This window comes from Talpa europaea (assembly GCF_964194135.1).
Source record: "Talpa europaea genome assembly, chromosome: 14".
Classification (NCBI taxonomy): domain Eukaryota; kingdom Metazoa; phylum Chordata; class Mammalia; order Eulipotyphla; family Talpidae; genus Talpa; species Talpa europaea.
In genome coordinates, this window is record NC_140082.1 from 26,168,929 (window position 1) to 26,189,075 (window position 20,147).

At 36.5% G+C, this 20,147-nt stretch overlaps 1 protein-coding gene across 1 annotated transcript in view; it reads right to left on the minus strand.

The window, feature by feature from the left end:
- MRC1 (mannose receptor C-type 1) overlaps positions 1–20,147 on the minus strand; it is a gene marked incomplete at its 3' end in the record, with an annotated part of 80,805 nt that overhangs the window by 47,590 nt on the left and 13,068 nt on the right. The window contains exons 3-7 of the mRNA XM_084254338.1: positions 18,665–18,838; positions 14,082–14,246; positions 8,485–8,598; positions 5,053–5,199; positions 861–1,046 (exon numbers count right to left, since the gene is read on the minus strand). Of these exons, the coding sequence (XP_084110464.1) occupies positions 861–1,046; positions 5,053–5,199; positions 8,485–8,598; positions 14,082–14,246; positions 18,665–18,838 (786 nt within the window). The remainder of the gene's footprint in view (positions 1–860; positions 1,047–5,052; positions 5,200–8,484; positions 8,599–14,081; positions 14,247–18,664; positions 18,839–20,147) is intronic.

Here is a 20,147-nt window from a genome sequence, read left to right on the forward strand (position 1 = left end):
TTGCTCACTGCTTTCTCCTCTTCCCTCTGCCACCCCCCAGCCCCCAACAATTTTTGGGCAGCGTGTGTCAGGAAGCAGTCCCCACCATCACCACCATCCATTTCCTCTTGTTTTGCTTGCTGGAAATGAACAGCTGCAGCTATTCAGCAGCCTCATCAGTGGAAGCAGAAAATGATAATCATTTAATCAGCAAGTGCTGCTGGGTGCCCATTATCATCAGGTCCCTCCTCTCCTCTCAGGCTCTGCATTTCCAACTCATTTTCCCACTTTGTTCCTGATAGGGCCAATTTTTGAAAACTTCACTTGAGTTTAGGTAGTAGATTTTCCACAGATTTCTTAGATTATACACCTAAAATTAACACTTAATTTTCCTTAAAAGTTTTAGGCCTATCTTTAACCACCTCAAAAAAATTTTCTATTTCTCTTGCTGCTCAACCTCCTAGCAGCCTTTGTAGGTTAAAAGTAAAATCCCAGGATGTGATGGTTCACTAGAGAACTTTCTTGTGAGAGAAAATATCAGCCTTAAAAGAGAAAATACATACACACACACACGCACACGCACATGAGTAATTCCCCAAAAAATGAAATCTTAAGTTTAAGATATATTATCATCAAAAAACAGTATTTTAAGAACTATGCCTACATGGATTACATATTAAAAGTGATGAAAATTCTTTAAATTCATATCCAATGCTTAAAGCTCAGGCATGATTGATACTTATGATTAAGTGTATGTAATTCAAGTATTTAATTTTTTAATTCAAATTTCCTAGCTTAACATAAATGATTACATTTTCTAGAAATGGCTAGTGAGTGGGGAAGAGCAGAATCAATCATAGTCTTGATGTAAGAGTTCTTACCATAGCCCAGCTGGGAGAAAATGAAGTCAAATTCCTCGATGCTGTGTATACTGGCTAGATCGCCACCTTCCTTCCTACATGCCATCAAAGCATCTCTTTGGATTTTCTTCTCCTCTTTGTGAATTTTGTAACAGTGACCTGCATAGGACCACCACTGACTTGGACAACTAGTGGGCACATCACTTTCTGGAAGAAAAAGTTTGGAAAACATTTAAATGGGAAGATTTTTTGATTGTAACCATATTTTTTCTCATTCTGTCTACAAAACTGTTCACAGCTATAGACCAATAAAGATAACACTAATTTTCATTCTTTGCCATACATATCCACTAAAGAGAGACTAGGTTGTACTTGCTTTTAGCCTAAGAAGTATATGGATTCCTCTTTCATTTCAAAATAAGGCTAAATAGGAATTTAAAATAAAAAAAAAACTGTAGCTTCAAACAATGCTAGGATAACATAAATTGCCTCATTTTCTCTGCATGGTATTATTACCAAGCCTGTACTCAGCATGCTATGCTAATTCTGGAGGTGCAAAAGATTGAAATATAATACAGTCCCTGGATGATTTCAATTTACCTCTGTTTTATGGTCACTAAGGAGTCAGGCATTCCTCAGAAAAAGAGCAAAAAGATGTGTTATGTGAAATATAATGGGTTGGGACATGGGAAGACCGAAGAGTCCCTCATGCCAGAACAGCAAGAGGGGGACACCAGTACCTCTGGACCCATCACTACCATTGTTTTGCTCCCAAAAAGAAGACATGTGATATTGCGGGATTTTGATTAAGAAAATTTTCTTGCAAAACCTGAATTTGCAGTAAGTTGTGTGTTCTTGGGCAGGAACATAAACCAAAATATCTATCTATTTATTTACACACACTTTAAATAATACTAATAATATTAAACTATCCATCCTTATTGTACTCTAAACTAGAAAACTTTTGTGATAATACTTGTAAATTGCAAGCCCCCCCCCCACACAATCATTATTTAATTAAATCAGTAATAGTGGTCAACATTCTAATTACTGCTACTAATAGTTATGGTGAAATTTTATAATCTTGATTGTATATTACAAAAATGGACTGGAATAATGATAACTGGAGAAAGTGAAGGTAAAAATGTTCAAAGGCAAAGACTCACTTTACTCCTCCCTGTATGCCTGAGAATTGGCAGAGAGTCTGGTACATGCAGGGGCAATGAATTTTAGTGGAGAAAAAGAAGTGAAGCTGTACTTGCTAAATAGCTGCTGTTGTGACCATTTTACGAATATTATTTCAAAAAACAAGTTAACGACATATCTTACTTAAAGAGAGAAAATATTACCAAAGGAACATCAATTTACATAGTTATGTTTGATATTAAATTTCTCAAGTGTGCTGCCTTAGTTCAATATAAAAACATTCAATTTTTTAAATTCACTCAATAAATTCCTTAAAACCATTTTCCCTCAAAGGAGGGGATGATATGCAACATCTTTGTTTAAACCTAGAACTCTGGACACAGAAGCTGGACACAGTAGTCATTCATTCAAGTAAATGAGCAATCGTGATGACCAAACACTATTACTGTAGTAGGAAAATGCATATTTTAAAAAAAATTCTATTCCCTCAGTGCAAGTTAGATTCTATACATTCTAGTGATTACCAAAAAACTTTTTCTAAATGTTAGTGTAACTCTGGAGCCCTCTAGTGGGATATTTTAATTTTGTTGCCTGGAAGCTGAACACAATGTCAGTGAATGCTGAGAAGTTCAAATACTGAACACGTGAATTCTCATTTTTAATTTAAGAAACATAAAAACAACCAATGAAGTGGTCTTCCCTTAGAGATTTGTTCCTCTTAAGCTGTATAGAATTATAATGGAAGCCATAAATGTGAGCCACAGACATAATTTTAAATTTGCTGGTAGCCATGTTAAATAAAAGATAAAAGGAGCAGGTAGATTTAATTTCAACAATATATTTACTGGACCCAATATATTGCAAGTATTTTAATTTCAAAATGTATGCAATAAAAAAAATAAGTCATGAGATATTTTACTATTTTGTCATGCTAAGTCTTGGTAGTCCAGCATGTATTTTACACTTACAGTACATCTCAGTGGGAACCAGCCACTTTTCATATGCTTATCTGGTTATGTGATTACAGAACTGGACAATGCAACTCTAGAGACCCAGGAGTTATGGACAATCAGGGCTGTACGCACCAGTGGCATGCTGGTGGCTGACATGGTGTTCAGCTTCCAGCAGCAAAATTAAAATATTCCACCAGAGGGCTCCAGGGTGGGGAGGTCACCAATCATGTATGCTATATAATTTCATTTCTGAGCTGCCTTTTCCAAGTTCTGAATTTACCTGATTTTATAGATAAAGTAGAATGATTAATCCAGAAGCATAAAGTTATTCACAAACCAATGTCAAGTGGTTAGCAAGTGAAACAAGTTGAGACACAGCAGAAAATAAAAATAATTTACTGACTGCTTGACAAATGGAACAAAATTTCATGAGAAGAAGAGGTTTTAATATTTCCATTTTACATATGAGGGATCTAAACCTGAGGAGTTAAGGAACAAGGCCCAAATTCTGTCTCCTCTTCAAGGAAACTATAAAATGGCCATTTTCCTCTCAAAGTGGCAATTCCACGCCTCTAAAGGAGAATTATATGAGCCATTCCAGGAAGAAACAATTATACTGTTTCTCCGATGGGAGGATTAGAAGAGATGGAACACAGAAATGATTTAGTTTCTTGCACAGGTATAATGGTCACCCTATAAACTTAATCAAATCCAGTTACTGGTCCATCATCCATATGGAGATCTTGGCCATATCTATAGCTATTAAATTGTAAATACACCTACTCTTTGATCCAGCAACTCTATTTTTAGAACTGGTTACATGCATGAAATGATACATGTATAAAGTTTTCACTGTAGCATTATTTGTAATAATAAAAATTGAAAGTAAACAAAGGTCCACTTAAAGAACTGATCAAAAATATATATATGGTCTCTGTAATGGTTATTTTGCAGCCATAAAATAAATTCAGAAGCTCTTCATATACTGTATGAAATGATATCCAATGTAGTTATTAAGTGAAAATAGTAATAAATATATATTTATAGCATATTGTTATTTGTATAAACAGCAAAAAACAATAATAAACAATTTTGGTTTCACATTCACAGCATAACTAGTTAAGAATATACACACAGAGAAACAGTTATTTACCAGGTACGGCAACTGAAATGTTAGAAGTAAGAGGTAGAAGAGAAATATCATTTTTTACCTTTGCATTTTCTAGCCATATCAAGCATCTTTTAAAATAAATCCAATTGCTTTTAAATCAAGGAGAAAGATGTCAAGAATGACACACTGTCAGATTTCCCCAACAGAATATAAATATATACACATGCCTACATAAACCCCTTTAAAGTATTGTATCCCTCCCAACACAGCTGACTGATAGTTTTAAAAAATTGTTAATTTAAAGAATGGTTGTATTTTTGCCTTAGAGGTTTAATCCTTCTACAAAGTTGAAATAGAAAATACAATTGGTGGAGAACTTGAGTCCCTTGATGTTGGGTGTGGTGTGGTAACAGACCTCTGAAGAGATGTCATCCTGAACCTCTTAATCATATACAGTGTTGTAAACTAATGTTACCTCAATAAAAAAATATAATTAAAACTTTTTCCTAGAGTCTAGGCTTTATATAAAGTTTATCAGTCTGTTTGGGTGTTTATGTCCATTTATCTGAAGACTCAATGTCAGATGCTGAACTTAATAGCACTGGAGCCCAGATAGGTCCTTAAAGAGTTGGAACATAATAAAAACATCTCTTTCTGACATGTATTTCCTAGCTGAATTCCAGTTTTGTCACTTGTGCTAGTTCCATAGCCTCCTCATGCACAATATGTGAATAATAACGACAGCCCCTTAGAAAAACTGTGAAGATCAATTCTCTTTTGTGCTCTGCCTAAGGCTTTGCATATACCCTGACACCAAAGCACAGCACATTCAGGAAATGTTAAAAGCAATAATAGCAGAAAACCAAAAGAAATTTTGTAGGAATATCAAGTTTATGCAGAGTTCTCAGCAAAACTTATGGAGTCTTTTCCTAGTTATGACTAGATTGTAATTTTATCCCTAAATTCCATATTTTACACACTTCAGGTTAAGTAGATCACTTACCTGAGGGAAAAATGAAAGAATTCAAAGTTGTGTTGCCCTTTTTACAAATATAGCCAAGTTTCTGAACACATTCCAGGTTTTCCCATTTAGCTCTTTTCCCGGGATTTAGCGACACACAGCTTTTTCCAGGTTCCACTGATGGACTTCCTTTGGGAAAAAGGAAAAATTAAGGTGGGGCTATTGTAGATATTGCAGGTAGACAGACCCAGAGCCTCACTTTTTTTTTTAAAGATTTATTTATTCATGCATACGAAAACCGGGGTGCAGGCCAGATGTGCAGGAGGGTAAGAGGATTCACCAGAGACAGAGCAGGGAACAGAACAGGCAGGCTGACTGAAATACACTGCTGAGGGGAGCAGTGGACAAAACAGGAGAGGTCTGCCATGCGTTGTGCGTATCTCAGAGGCCAGCAGGGATTGAACCTCCGCTGCAGAGGCTGCAGACAGCTTCACAGCGCTGCACTTGACAGCCTGCGTTACCAGGGGAGGCCCAGAGCCTCACATTTTCACCCTTGGGATTTAATGGATCCCCATTCTGTCTTTTGCTACACAATCACAAATAAACACTTACTGCAGAACAAAGACATGATGGGTGTCTCTTTGCTCTTTTGTTGTTGGATCATTCCAATGCCTAAAATCCTAAAATGTTGACTATACAAGTATACTTTGAAATAACATTTTTTACATTACCAATGAGTAAATTAAGACTTTAAACCTGAGCAATCTTCATACTGAGTTATGCTATGTATAATGGAGCAAAAGAATACATGATATTCCAAACTTTGCAAATACCTCCCAAAAAAAAAATCAGTCAAACCAACTGTGAGGATCAGGTGAGAGAAGTTCTGCACCTGGGAAGACATTCTCCAATTAGAGAGAGGAGACAGGAAACAAAAATAACGGAAAGGGGAAGAGACTTGCTAGAAACTGCAATGTGCCTTATAAATGCTGATCAAGTGTGCCTGGAACAAACACTATTTCTCAAGATTTTCAACTCAACCTACTTAAGAATTTCCATTTTTTTTTTTTTTCTATATAAGAACTGGGGTATATGCCAGAGGCATGGAGAGGGAGGGGTAAGGATTCACCAGAGACAGAGTAGGGAGCAGAACAGTCAGATCTACTGAAACACACTGCTGAGGGGAGCAGCAGGTGAGACAGGAGAGGTCTGTTGTAAGTTGTGGGTTAGCTCCCAGGCCAGGGAGCAAATTCAGGGAACTCAGTCTGTCGTGGTGATGGCACTGAGACTTAACCCGTAGGCCACCAGGGAGGCCTTAAGAATTTTTTTATTAGCGATATCCTGCAGGGGCGGAGGAGGGAGAGGGATCAGAGGGAGGGTGGGAGGAGCACAGGGGACTGAGGTGATGGCACAGTGGTTCATTGGTGAAGGAAACTATGGGGACTACACCTGAGGGGTTGGGGGGAAGCAAATCCTGTTTAAAAATGAACAATGATGTAAAAAATAAAAAAATAATTAAAATAATTTTAAAAATATAAAACTAATGGTAAGAAATATCTTAAAAAAAAATCCTCACCCATAAAGACAAGGGTATCTTGTATTTCCTTGAAGCAATGTTTACTCACCATGTTTCAGACAAAAAGAGAGCTGATTAGTATTGAAAGACTCTAGCTATAGCTTGTAACAATCATGCACTGAAGGAATGCTTTGCGAGTAAGACCTAACCAATTTAAAACCAAAAACAGCTCTAAAATTTTTCTCATGTTTCAGTATCTACTCTGAATATCATTTTACCGATGTTCTTTTTTAAAAGTGTAAGTCAGTAATATAGAAAACAGAGGAGCTAATTTTCTAAGCCAAATGCCCAAAATATTCAATGGTTTTAAGAAAGAAGTCTGGCTAGATAAAAATAACCCACATCCCAATTTTTCATGGCAGAACTAGTAAATGAATATGTGGCCCATGTAAATGAAGATGTGGTGGCCCATGTTCTAGTTCTCTCCTTTCCTACATCCACAAAACATTACAAACAGTGAATGTACTCGCTTCCTGAAACCAAGATTGGCTCTGCAGTGGGGTTGGGGAGGGGGTGAAATCTGATTTGTATGCAGTGCCTCAGGCAGTTCCCAGTTTTTGGTATTGGTGAATAAAACCAAATTATTTTGTTGTCATTGGCCTTCTTTTCTCTGGATAATTGCTATATATGTAAAACATATTATTATTTATGTATTCTTTTACATTCTGTTACCTGTATATTATGACAATGTAGAAATAATTAGTTCAGAATATTTTCCATTCTCCAAAAACTATTAATAAAAACTTGCCAAATCTTGATCAATGTCCAAATGGGATTTTCTACAAACTACCAATTTTCAACCACAGTGCTGATGAATTATTTTGCTAGTATGGAACATTCACCTGTTACTAATATAGATTTTTAATCCAACTCTATTAGATAGTGGTGTTAAAGTAGACCTTAAGATCATTATAAGATTTTAAATACCGGACCTCCCTGGTGGCACAGCAGTTGATCGCAGCCTCTGCAGCGCCACAGGTTCGATCCGCCGGTTCATCCCCGGCCACTGGTGAGGGTCCACATGGCATGCAGACCTCTTTTGCCGCACCTGATGCTTCCCTCAGCGGTGTATTTAGTCAGTCTGCCTATTCTGCTCCCCACTCTGGTTCTGGTGAATTCTCTCACCCTCCCATGCTTCTGACTGTGCCCAGTGCTTGCATAAATAAATAAATCTTTAAAAAAAAAGATTTTAAATATCTGTAAGACCATTATAATAGTTACAGATAATCTCATGGCTGAAGATAATGAAAAATATCCCAGCCCCAGAGAGCTTAAACTCACTTAAATTTATAGTGTATGTGTGTGTAGATATAAATAAATATGCACACAATCTTTGAAGATTGTATGTAACATGCTATACTATATATAACCAATTATACATTTTATATGCAAGCACTTTTACTGGAATATTTTATAATTCAAAAACATGACAAAAGATTTGAAGGTCAGTCACATAAAAAGTGCAAAGCACTTTGTCAAACTTTAAAAATGTATGTCGGATAATCCTTTCAAAGATGATGGCAGGCTGAGGCAAAATTGAGGACAGAGTAACAATGCTGGAACCCCAAAATTCATGGGTAAGAACAGCTACAAAATTCAATTTTGAATATCATATGTACCAAATCACGTATACTCAGAGAATATATACATTAATAGAGATCTGTATTGATTTGTGTGATAATCTGCCAAATGATTCTTTATCCCCAGAAACTGATATCACTTCATGGTTTTAGCATACTCAACTCTAGCTGGCAGATTGCAAAGCAAGACAAGAAATGACAGTGTTTGATGAATTTCCCCAATTCCCTTTGATATTTACATGTGAAATGATGAGATCTCCATGGTATCCAGATAAATTAAATTTGGACTAATACAAACACAGACAAATTTAACCCTACCTGGCAACCAGTTCAAATATCGGAATGGACTGCCACTACTCCACTGCCATCCAGTGTTGAAACTCAGACTGTTAAGTCCAATCCAGAGTCCAGAAGTCAAGGAATTGGTTAATCCTATTTAACAAAAGCAAAAACAAAAATAAAACTTATATTCAGAAAAGAATAGGAAATCAAATTCAGGATTAAGTGCTTTGAATCAAAATATAGTTGAGAATGTAATAAAAACCATGCCTGACATTTCTCCTTTGATTCTCTTAACAACCTAAGGTACCTCCACTAGCAGATAAAGAAAATGAGGGTGATACTGATTAGCTAGTATGTGTATTGCTTAAGTACAAACCCAACTCTGACTAGGTGTCAGATCACTCATGTGGACTCCTAATTTGAATAAGACTGTGTTTAACAATCTTCAAATAATACATTTTCATTTCATCTTAGATTAAAAATAAAATTGATTTTACATAAGTCAAAGTTTTCTATCATGAAAATTTTGCTATTTCAATCACCCGTCAGTTATTAGCCAATCTCATATTTCAGAACTTATTCTAAGAATTTCATTTTGTGATTGTTTAAATAAATTTCTCTTCTTAAAATGATTATATTCTAAATACTAAACATTTATGCTAATATGAACCACACTTTATTTAGAGGGTTAAATAATCACAATTGCAATGATTCAAAACTCTGTGTTAGGTTTCACATGGAATTACAAAACAAAACAGAATCAGTTTGGACCTCAGCCTTCCCATGTCAAATACTCTTATTATTACTTGTACCCTTTTCAAAACCACAGATTCTCTGTTCATTCTACATTCTTTTTAGTTGATTAAAAATAGTTAATTAAAAAGAAAACTAATTTTTGACTTTAGTAAAATACAAGACTTAATTGTCTAGATATGCTGGTAAACTTTCAAAGACCAATTAATTTATAATTACTGTTTTCTGTAAGATTTACTCCCCGGTCAAATATTCTCAAAGGTGACAATGATAACTACTCTACATGTTCACTGGGTCCTCAGAAACTGTAAACTAGGAATTATTATCTCCATTGTATAGGCTGGGAAACTGAAACGTAAAAAAAATTTAATGACAAGTGCAGTTAATAAATGAAATTGGAACCCAGGTTCTTACTACCAATGCCAAAACTCTATAGTTCTGATGAAACTAAATGAGTTATTGCATTTTTTCTCAATTTTTCTTTAGTTTATATATTCATGTTACAATTTCAAATTAGTGACTGGATGCCAAGACATCATAGCTCACAATGATTGCACCTTAGTTCCATAAAAGTGAGGACCACTTTCTTAGAGATCATGTGATCTGAATGGTGTACTCAAATTATTCAGCATCTTGCAAGGAAGTATGTGCAAATGGAGAACTCACTTCCACAATGTTGATTACGCTGATATTGATTAGGTAGCTGATGCTTAATAAACTGAACTGAATTCAATGCTGGAGTAAACTGAACTGAATTCAATGCTGGAGTCTTTTCTGAGGAGTAAACCTATTGTGTGATTTCTTAAAAAGAAGTAATGACATAAAAATAGAATGAAATTAAATTCTGGCATGTAAAAATTAATTGATACAGAGTCACCTCTTCTTAAATCTAGCATTCTGAAAAAGTAGATGAGTTAGCTTAGCTCTTACCCTTTGGTACTTTATATACTTCAAGGGGTATTTTGTCCAATTCTTTCATTTTATAGATGAGGAAAGTTAAGAAATTATTGGAAAGGAAAGCAAAAGACCAGGATTGGATTCCAAGGATTCAAATTAATTTTTCTAGGAATTTAATCCTGCTTAAATTAGATTTGCTTGTGAGTTACTGTTAGGTTCCTTTTTTAGGTAAGTTTGAATTTTAGAGCACCTTTAAGGAAAAAACAATGAACTAGACAGATCTTTCTAATTCCTCCAATGCCATACTGTAGCCTTGTAGTACAAAGTCTGGGCATATGATACCTCCACTCCTTTTCTTCTTTTGTCAAGACTGCCTTGGCCATTGGCATCTTTTGTGGTTCCATATAAATTTCAGTAATGTGTACTCTATTTCTTCGAATAATTCCTTTGAAACTTTGGGAAAACAGAATCCATATATTTCCTGGGTAAGATGGACAGTCACTCTTTAAGGAAACTTATCCTTTGACATTCTTCAACCACTCTAGGTACTCTAGGCTTCTTCTTTTTTAAAAAAAAAAAAAAAGATTTATTTATTTATGCATACAAGAGCTGGGGTACAGGCCAGAGCTGTGGGGGATGAGAGGATTCACCTGAGACATAGTAGGAAGCAGAACAGGCAGACTGAAATACACTGCTGAGGGGAGCAGTGGGCGAGACAGGAGAGGTCTGCTGCGCCATGTGGGTAGCTCCCTGGCCAGGGATCATACTTGTGCTGCAGTAGCTACAGATAGCTTTATAGTGAGGTGCTTAACCCCTTGCACTGCCAGGGAGGCCCCTAGGCTTCTTTTGAAAAATTAAATTGACATTTCTTAAAATAGGGCCCAACAAATGAAATATGCTCAATAAATGTAAACTATTATCATTGTTATTATTATTAATCCATGTTAAATTAGCGTTGACAAAAAATATGATTTAGATTAAAATTGAAACATTTTGTTAAATTGTGCTTAATCTAACACTTGCAGCAGATGAACAAATCCACAAATGTTTTTTTTCCCTAATGTTCCTTTGTAAATTTACAAAGAAACAGACCAAAACTTCTTAGTATTGCTGTACAAAGTATCAATTCCACATTCTATTTTAATGTCTCCATATGTATTAAATGAAATGGTTATGTACCTATTTTTGAATTTAGCTACAATAGGAGATGTATTAATGTCCAATATAACACTGGTATTTTTTTCTACATTGTTGTCCAATTTGTTTTCAAGGCAGACACTGGCAAAAAAAGAGAAAAGATCAGGAAATCAGGCCAAATTTCACTTCCTATATCTAATTTCAGTTCTGTAAATCCTAATCCTGAACATACATAGTTATAATTCAGGAATTGAGGATTAAATATTGTGTCCCACCATTTTTGAGGGTAGAAACAGAAGTGAAGATGATGAAATGGTTGTGGGCAATGTAAGAATGGGCTACTGGGCTGCAGAGAATGTAAAATCTCACTATCAGATCTCAGTAAATTTGCTGGAACAAGGAGCTGTTGATATCTAAGTGGAGGGTTCTGTTTAATGCTTTAGGGCTCACCAGATCCTTCCTCTTTTTGTGAGTGAGACCTGGACAGAGCGAAATGAAAAGACACTGCTGTTTTCAATTCAGTTATTTTCTGGACATGAGGCATTAGGCAAGTTTCTAGCTTCTCCCTCCTAGTCTGTTATCTCATCTATCTGTAAAGTGGGAAAAATAATATTGATTTAGGAGTTTGGAAAAAGCCCAGTGTCTGGCATAGCAGTTATTCAATAAATGACAGCTAATTTCATCTCAGGTCATAAAACAGGCTTACATATATTTTTTTAAATTATATTCACTCCTCAAATCTTCCAAAAGAAACCTTATTTTAAAAGTGTAACTATTTTAGGTTTTCTTTTTCATGTTAGTGGCATATTTCCCAAAATGGAGTAAATCCCAGTCTCCCACTCACATTATTATTTTCTACATTCTTCCCATATATATATGTAATAATTATCTTCCTGCAAAAAAATTCTGATTTATTTTTCAAATCCCATCAGATCTTTTTCTCCTACTGCATGATATTTTTGACTTAAAGGAAAGCAGGAAATACTACAAATTTCATTATAGAAGCCACTCTTATCCAGATTTCAGTTAGAATTTGCTGACTGCAATTCGAGGGGCTTGGCTAAGAGTCAAATAAGTATCCGAGGTGAACTCAGCCTTTGAATCTCTAGGGGCCTGTTTGCTCTCCTGAGGGACACAATAGCAGGGGCTGATTAGGAAAGCATTTCCTGCAGCCAGGAGTCTGACAGGCGCGCAGGGCCGGAAATGAGCCTGGTGCTGGCAGAGCTTCTATGCTGCTCATCTCTATGTAAGTGGTGCAGAGAATGACAGAAACTGGTGCCCTGTCCCTGTACTTCCAGAAAGCCAGAAAAACAAGCAAAAATCAGAAGATCCTCTACAACATAATCCAAAAACAGATTTTTTTTTAAAAAGCAATGGAAATAATTGCTAACCTGCCAGAGTTATCTCTCATCCATGTAAGTGAACACAAATATACCAGGATTGCCCCAAATCACATTTTTTATTCCTTAATCATCTACTGAATTTAATTTTGTCTCCTTCCAGGCTTTCTTCTCTTTATTTTTCTGCATGACTGTAAATATTAACCACTCTGATATTTTGTCCAAATATTAGAAAGGCTCCCAGACACCACACAAAGCAGAAAAATTGAGCAGATTGAAGCAAAATGCTGAACCCACCCCTGAGTTTATTAATGCACACAGTGAGGGCATATGGCATGACTTTTGTTAATCTTCTTAATAACAACTGAAAGAAAATGGTGAGTTGCTGCTTAAACTACATGGAGAACATTAATATGTGTTAAACTTTATGATGAACTGATTCAAAGTATTTCTTTTTTTATTTTTAAGGTTTTTTGTTTGTTTGTTTGTTTTTTACACAAGAGCCAGGGCACAGGCCAGATGTGCGGGAGGGTGAGAGGATCCACCAGAGACAGAGCAGGGAACAGAACAGGCAGACTGATGAAATACACTGCTGAGGGGAGCAGCGGGCAAGACAGGAGAGGTCTGTTCGCCATGTGGGTTGCTCCAAGGCCAGCGGGGATCGAACCGGCACTGCAGAGGCTGTGGACAGCTTCACAATGCAGTGCTCAACCACCTGCGCCACCAGGGAGGCCCTGATTCAAAGTATTTTATTGCAGTGGTCAGTTCATGGTTAGCTCTAAAAAGGTACTTGGAGTAGAAATATGCTTCTTACTCAGTTACATTGTGGGCATTTCACCAGGTTGTGCTAAATGAATGCATGCACCTTTTTGTCCACCAAAATTAGACTGTAATGAACATCTTCAAATTCAATTTTAATAGTACTAATATCAATAGTAACTAATAGGAAAAATGTGATCCAGAACAAATATTTAGAAACACAAATATGTTGCAGGAAGGGTATTATTAAAACCGTAAAGTCAGTGCAGTCTGGGAGTTAGAGAGACAAGAGACAAAAAGGACTGAGTTTTATAGCACTTGTCCCTGGTCATGGTAGCAATTTTTTACTTATCACCTTGAACTTTGTGATGCTAATGGAAGATTGTTGGCTTCACCCTAGACCTGGAACATTTTACCAGCATCATAACCAGCCTTGTGTTCATGAACAACGTCATCCATTGATTGTGGCATCTTCCATTTTGAGCCCAGATTATCCTCAGAATCCTTCTCAACACAATTTCTAGAGATTGTCTCAAGTGATAGGACAAATTTGGCTCATCAAATGAAACCTATTTGCCATCCTGGGGGGGGGGCATTTTTCACATATGAATTTGTCATGTCCTCTGCACCATCTATTATCTGTTGTAATGTCTGCATCACTTGTGCTGTTCACTTTTAAGTTAAACTGTATGGAAATTAAATAACCATGATATTACTTACAACTTTGCTTTCTTTTCATGACATTACCTGTTAGGTATGTTTGCTCATGTATCTCTGTGATGCTCAAGAGGTCGGCGTTCTGTTGCTGGCAGCTCTTCCTCGCCTGGTGCCAAGTTAAAGCAGATTTGGAGTTTATCTGGTAGGAAATGCTTGTCAATGGGTCTTTATTCCATAAGCTTTCACTGCCCTCAACTGTAAATGAAGTCAAATGAAATCGGCTACATCATGAATAGAAAAGACTTTCAGTGAACAATATTTTTAAGAGTTCTAGCAGCATTGTTGCCTGAAGCATTATATTCTTTTCCTTCCTTTTATTTTTAAAATGCCTATGAGATTTTCTTCACTTTTGAAATGAAGGGGAAGTTATCAAAAGATTAACAGCATCCAATGTATTTCATGTGCCTAGGAAGTAAAGAGAGGCATCATCTCCCTATATTTGAGATCAGATGGATTGAGAAGTGTGGTAAGTACAAAGACTAAATAAGATTAGAGATACCAGCTCAGCTCCCTTAACCTAAAGACAAAAAAGTGAGAAAAAATATATATAGGTTATCCCAGGAAGTAGATCCTTTACCTGCACATTCTAGTTTTAGATCAAAGACAACAGGCATCAGAAAGAAAGGTCATAGACTCTGCAGGCAGGTTATTCTGGACCTGCATTCAAGCACTGTCACCCACCAATCAAATTGTTATCCAGCAGTCTCATTTTCTCATATCTAGAATAAAGTAAACATAGGTAGCTTTTGGCAATTAGCTTTTTTTCATCAGAGTTAGAAATCATTATTTTGGTTCCTCTTTTTTTTTTTAAAGATTTATTTATTTATGCATACAAGAACTGGGGTATAAGCCAGAGATGCAGGGGGTGAGAGGATTCACCAGAGACAGAGTGGGGAACAGAACAGGCAGACTGACGGAAATACACTGCTGAGGGGAGTGGTGGGCGAGACAGGAGAGGTCTCCTGCGCCATGTGGGTTGGTCCCTGACCGGCCTGGGATTGAATTCGTGCTGCAGAGGCTGTGGATTGCTTCATAGAGCGGTGCTTAACCTCCTGAACCACCAGGGAGGCCTGGTTCCTCTTTCCCTTTGTTATTTTATAATTGCCCCTGTACTCTATAAACTTGGGTATACCCTATGAAAAACCAATAATCTTAAGGAATATATAGTACTTTATAGCCTGTTAAATATGTTTGGGAAATTAGTAGAAAAATGAGGTACTTTTGCCTGTTCAATGCTATGAAATTTTCTCTTTTGTCTTTTGAATATAAAATTATTTTTATAAGTCACATGAAGTAATAATTCTTGCATTTATTTTTAAGGAACAGAGAAAGAATCATGTAACTTGTCAAATTTTCTGAGAAGAATTTTGGCAGTTTTCCAAACCACATAACCCAAATTGTCATGATTCTTTGTATCTGATGAGGAATCAAATGTTTCATATGTATATCACACCCTGTAATATAAAACTTCAGTCCCATGGGCACACACAACGGGGCGGGGGGCAGGGGGAAATATATCCAAATCTCTTCTAGGAACAGCATAGAAATCTGTGTGGTTTTAACTATAACGTCATTATATATTTATATAAAATATATTTGAGTTAATAATACTGAATTTTGATGATCACAATGAGTACTAATTTAGTGATCAATTAAATGAGACAATTTGAGAGGGATAGGTTTTAAAAAATATATTTAGAAATACAGAGTTTTGATTACAATATGGCAGAAAGTATGATACATTTTTTTAAAGGAGGGGTTATTTTCTTATCTAGAAATGGAGGAAAGGGATATATACAAATAAAGAGAAGATACAAACTGAATCTTAAGGAAAGTGGGTTTTGCATTTTAAATCAAGGAATTTAAACTTATTTCTCAATGAATGTATATAGGTTTGCTGACTATTTGTCTCCCCCAAATTGTTCAAATTCCCACAGTAAACCAGCAAAACTGATGTGGAAAGTTAAAGTTGCAAGCTATGGAGCATTGAAAGAGGTCTTTTCCTTTTCCTGTTCTCAAGATACTTGAAAATAATTGTCTAAACAAAAGGAAAACATTACAACAAAGAATGTAAAGGACAATGAGGAGAATATATTGTGTCATTAGGTCCATAACTGGCATTTCATCTTCCTGTATTGAATCTGCTAGTTTAAAATTAATGTAAAATAAAATGTCCTCTTGAAAGGAATACAAAGAAAAGGAAATGAAATAGATTGGGAGACTGAAAAGTCCTTTAAGAAAAGTATGAAATGTATAAAATGTACTTTAAATTTTGAACATATACTGAAACAAAACAATGTTTTTATAGCTGTTTTACTTTCACATTTAATAGTCAAAAATCTATAAATTGGTTTTGAAAACATAAATTAAAAGTAACAATAGAAAAAGAATTATTCTAGACTATAGTCAAGATTCCCTTCCAACACATATCTGTCCGACATTGTAAGTTTGCTTTGTATGTAGAGACTGGCCATTTGTCCCCATTTAATGATTCATTAACCATGCATCTAGCCAACAATTCGCTTGTCAATAGCACTTAGGTACAAGGTGCTAGAACTGGACCCATGATATCCAAGCCCCTAAGAAACAGGTTTAAAAAATACCATTCCTACTAAACAAAGGAGAAACATTCTCTTCAATCACTACAAAACATTAATCACTTTCATTTAGGGGAAAAAAATAGTTCAATTTTCTCTTCAAACGAAAAACTTCCAATACAGAGATCAAACATCTATAAACCTTTCATGGGACTCAAATCTTTAAAAGTTTGTATAAGAGAGGTGAATCCACTGATCTCAACTCTGAACAAAAAGCCTGTGAGTCTCCATGGGTGGTCACTAGAATGAGAATGCACACAGAAGAGTGTCACAATATATAGGGCTGAGAAATCAAATTCATTTTTAGTGGGATATTTTTAGTGATTATAAATCAAAAGAGATATTTTGAAAAGCATGGCTCCTGGAACTCTGATTTTTAACTTGACATAATAAAAATTTTTGTGAGTCATTCTGTTTTACAATAATTCTCCAAGTAATGTGATTGTGGGTGGATGTGAGCTCTGAGAAGTGAAGCTGTAAGCAATGCTGTTGCAATTCACATGGCCTTACACAGGCACAGACTATATCTGATGCTCTCCTCTGCACCCAGCTGTGTGCAGGACGGGAAGAGTCGTAGAAAAAGTTGCTGGTAATAGAAGAAAGCAAGAGCTACTCTGCTCCATCACATCTCTAAGAGTAAGAGGTCAAGGATTGTTCAGACTGTCCCCACCCCCCAATGTTGGTGCTCTCTTCCCTGCCACCGCCCACCCAGAAACTGCTGTACTCTTTATAGATTCCTTTTTTTAAAAAAAAATTCTATTTTTACATAAAAGAACTGGGGTACAGACCAGAGGTGTGGGGGGTGAGAGGATTCATTAGAGACAGAGTTGGAAGCAGAACAGAGAGATCTACTGAAATACACTGCTGAGGGGAGCAGAGGGCAAGTCAGGAGAGGTCTGCTGCCCCATGTGGGTTGCTCCCTGGCTGGGGATCAAACTCAGAACTGCAGTAGCTGGCAATAGCTTGATACGTTTATCTTTAACTCCTGTGCCACCAGGGAGGCCCTCTTTATAGATTCTTGAGTGTGGAAAGAGCATCAAGAACTCATGTTCTACTTCTTACCACCAATATAATCCAATGTTACTAATTTTATATTACTGCTATCATACTTAAAACTTTATTTCCAAAACATGTCACACATAAAAATAACCCACTTTAATTGAGTTGTGTTAAACTGTGTTAAACGATACTCTTCTTAAGTTGAATTAGAGTATCATTACTATCATTTTCTCTGTGAGAGACCCTTTTCAAGACCTTGACACAAAATTCAGACTGCCACTCAAATCTCTCTCTCTCCATCAAGCAACATGTTTGTGGTATTGTTTAAATTTAAATTCTGTTCTTGATCTATAGTCTAATAAGGTACATCACTGGGAGTCTGGGGATGGCATGCCTTCATCTGTGAAGTCTGTGTTGAAACATACATAGTATAGCAAAATATTACTTGCCCTGAAGTCTTAGAAATAACAAAACCAATATAAAATAACCAATAAAGTGGAAGTAGAAGAAAAGAAGTAATAAGTGAGGGCCTCCCTGGTGGCCTGGGTTTTAAGTCTCAGTGCTATCAATGCTACAGCCCAGCCACGGAGCTAAGCCTCAACATATGGCACAGCAGACCTCTCCTGTCTCGCCCACTGTTCCCCTCAGCAGTATATTTCAATAAATCCACCTGTTCTGCTTCCCATTCTGTCTCTGGTGAATCCTCTCACTCCCACACCTCTGGCCTGCACCCCAGTTTTATGCAAAAAAAAATTATTTTAAAGAAATAATTGGTGAAAATAAAGGGGTTATTTGATGCAGCTAAGGCTGAGAGTAGACTCTGCATTCCAGTTTTCAGTCAACTTGAATCACTTTCTTGGTTATAAAATAGAAAAAAATGATGTCTATGAAAGATTGTGGTGGAGAGTGAATGTGAACCCACTTTGAGGATAAAATGTGCTAGATAAATGCAAGGTTCTTATCATTATGTTGCCACAGTAAATGTGCCAAACGTTTCTTGATGGTAATATTACTTACATTTCAATGGACAAAATCCAAATAGTTTATCCGTGTCATAATCTGTAGTGGTTCCACACCAAAGCCAGCCATCTGATCTCCCAGCACTCGTGCAATCTGCATACCATTTATTTTCAAACTTGAATGGAAATGCACAGGTTGCTCCGTTTGCATTACCCAGCAATGTATACATGGCTAGAAGAAAAATATTGCCTTTCACTTAGAATGAGAGTGGTGCATCTCAACGTACACTTTCTAGTAGGAAACATGCAACAAGAATGGGTCTGACTTTTCTGATCACATTGGTGTCCCCACACTGGGGATTCCTCTTTTCCCTTGTGCCCAGAACTCATCTTTTACTAAACACAAACAATCCATACTTAAAATTAACTCCAGTACCATTTTATTTTGCTTGTCTTTTGGAACAGATGTTCCTCATTCCTCTTTTAAGGCACAAGTAGTCAGCTCTGTTGGCACCAGCTTTGACTTCTGCATGTTTTTCCCAAAACAGGGAAGAGGTCATCCTTCCTCTTGGTTGAAATCACAGAATTATTGAAAATCTAAGTTGAAAATTACCTTATAGCTACTATATAACTCATATAAAACTCAAACTTAATATTTTAATCCTTTGCAAATACTTCCTGCCAAGCAACCTCCATAGGAATCCCTCAAAAATGGCTATGAGGAAGGACAGGAATTTTGGCACAACTCTCTAATCTAAAAGACCACTATACACCATCTACAACCAATATCAGTTGCTTGTTTTTTTTTTTTTTAAATGAATTCAAACAGAACAAAATAGCAAGATCTGTGTTCACTTAGAAAGGAAATTTGGAACAAATATAGAATCATTGTTGGCTATGGTTGACCTTAAGCTCAAACCATGAGGGAAGCAGCTACATCCACTGACCACCAAGCCCTCACCTGGCTAGATCCTCCATTTAAAGACTCTATCTGTGGGGCCTCCCCGGTGGTGCAGCAGGTTGAGAGCAGCACTGTGAAGCTGTCCACAGGCACCGTAGCATGGGTTCGATTCCCAGCCAGTCAGGGAGCTACTGACATGGCGCAGCAGACCTCTCCTGTCTCAGCAGTGTATTTCAGGAAGTCTGCCTGTTCTGCTCCCCACTCTGTCTCTGGTGAATTCTCTCACCCTCCTGTGCCTCTGGCTTGTACCCCAGTTCTTGTATAAATTAATAAATCTTTAAAAAAAGACTCTACCTTTGCACAAAACCCCTCTTTGAGAGTTAATAACCATCTACATAGAAATATTGAGCCTGTTGCCACCAGATGATATTCAGAATTTTCCAAGGTAGGAATTCTCTTTTAAGTTTTTCAATTCTATGACTGTAAAAAAAGTTCTTAAAAGACATTTCCTCTATTAGATAATACAAAATTTATAAAATATATAGCACAGTGCCTAACATGTAATTAAAAGCACATAACTATAAGCCTCTTATTTTCTTTTCATTTACTCATTGCACATATCCAGTCCTCCTGAAAAGCT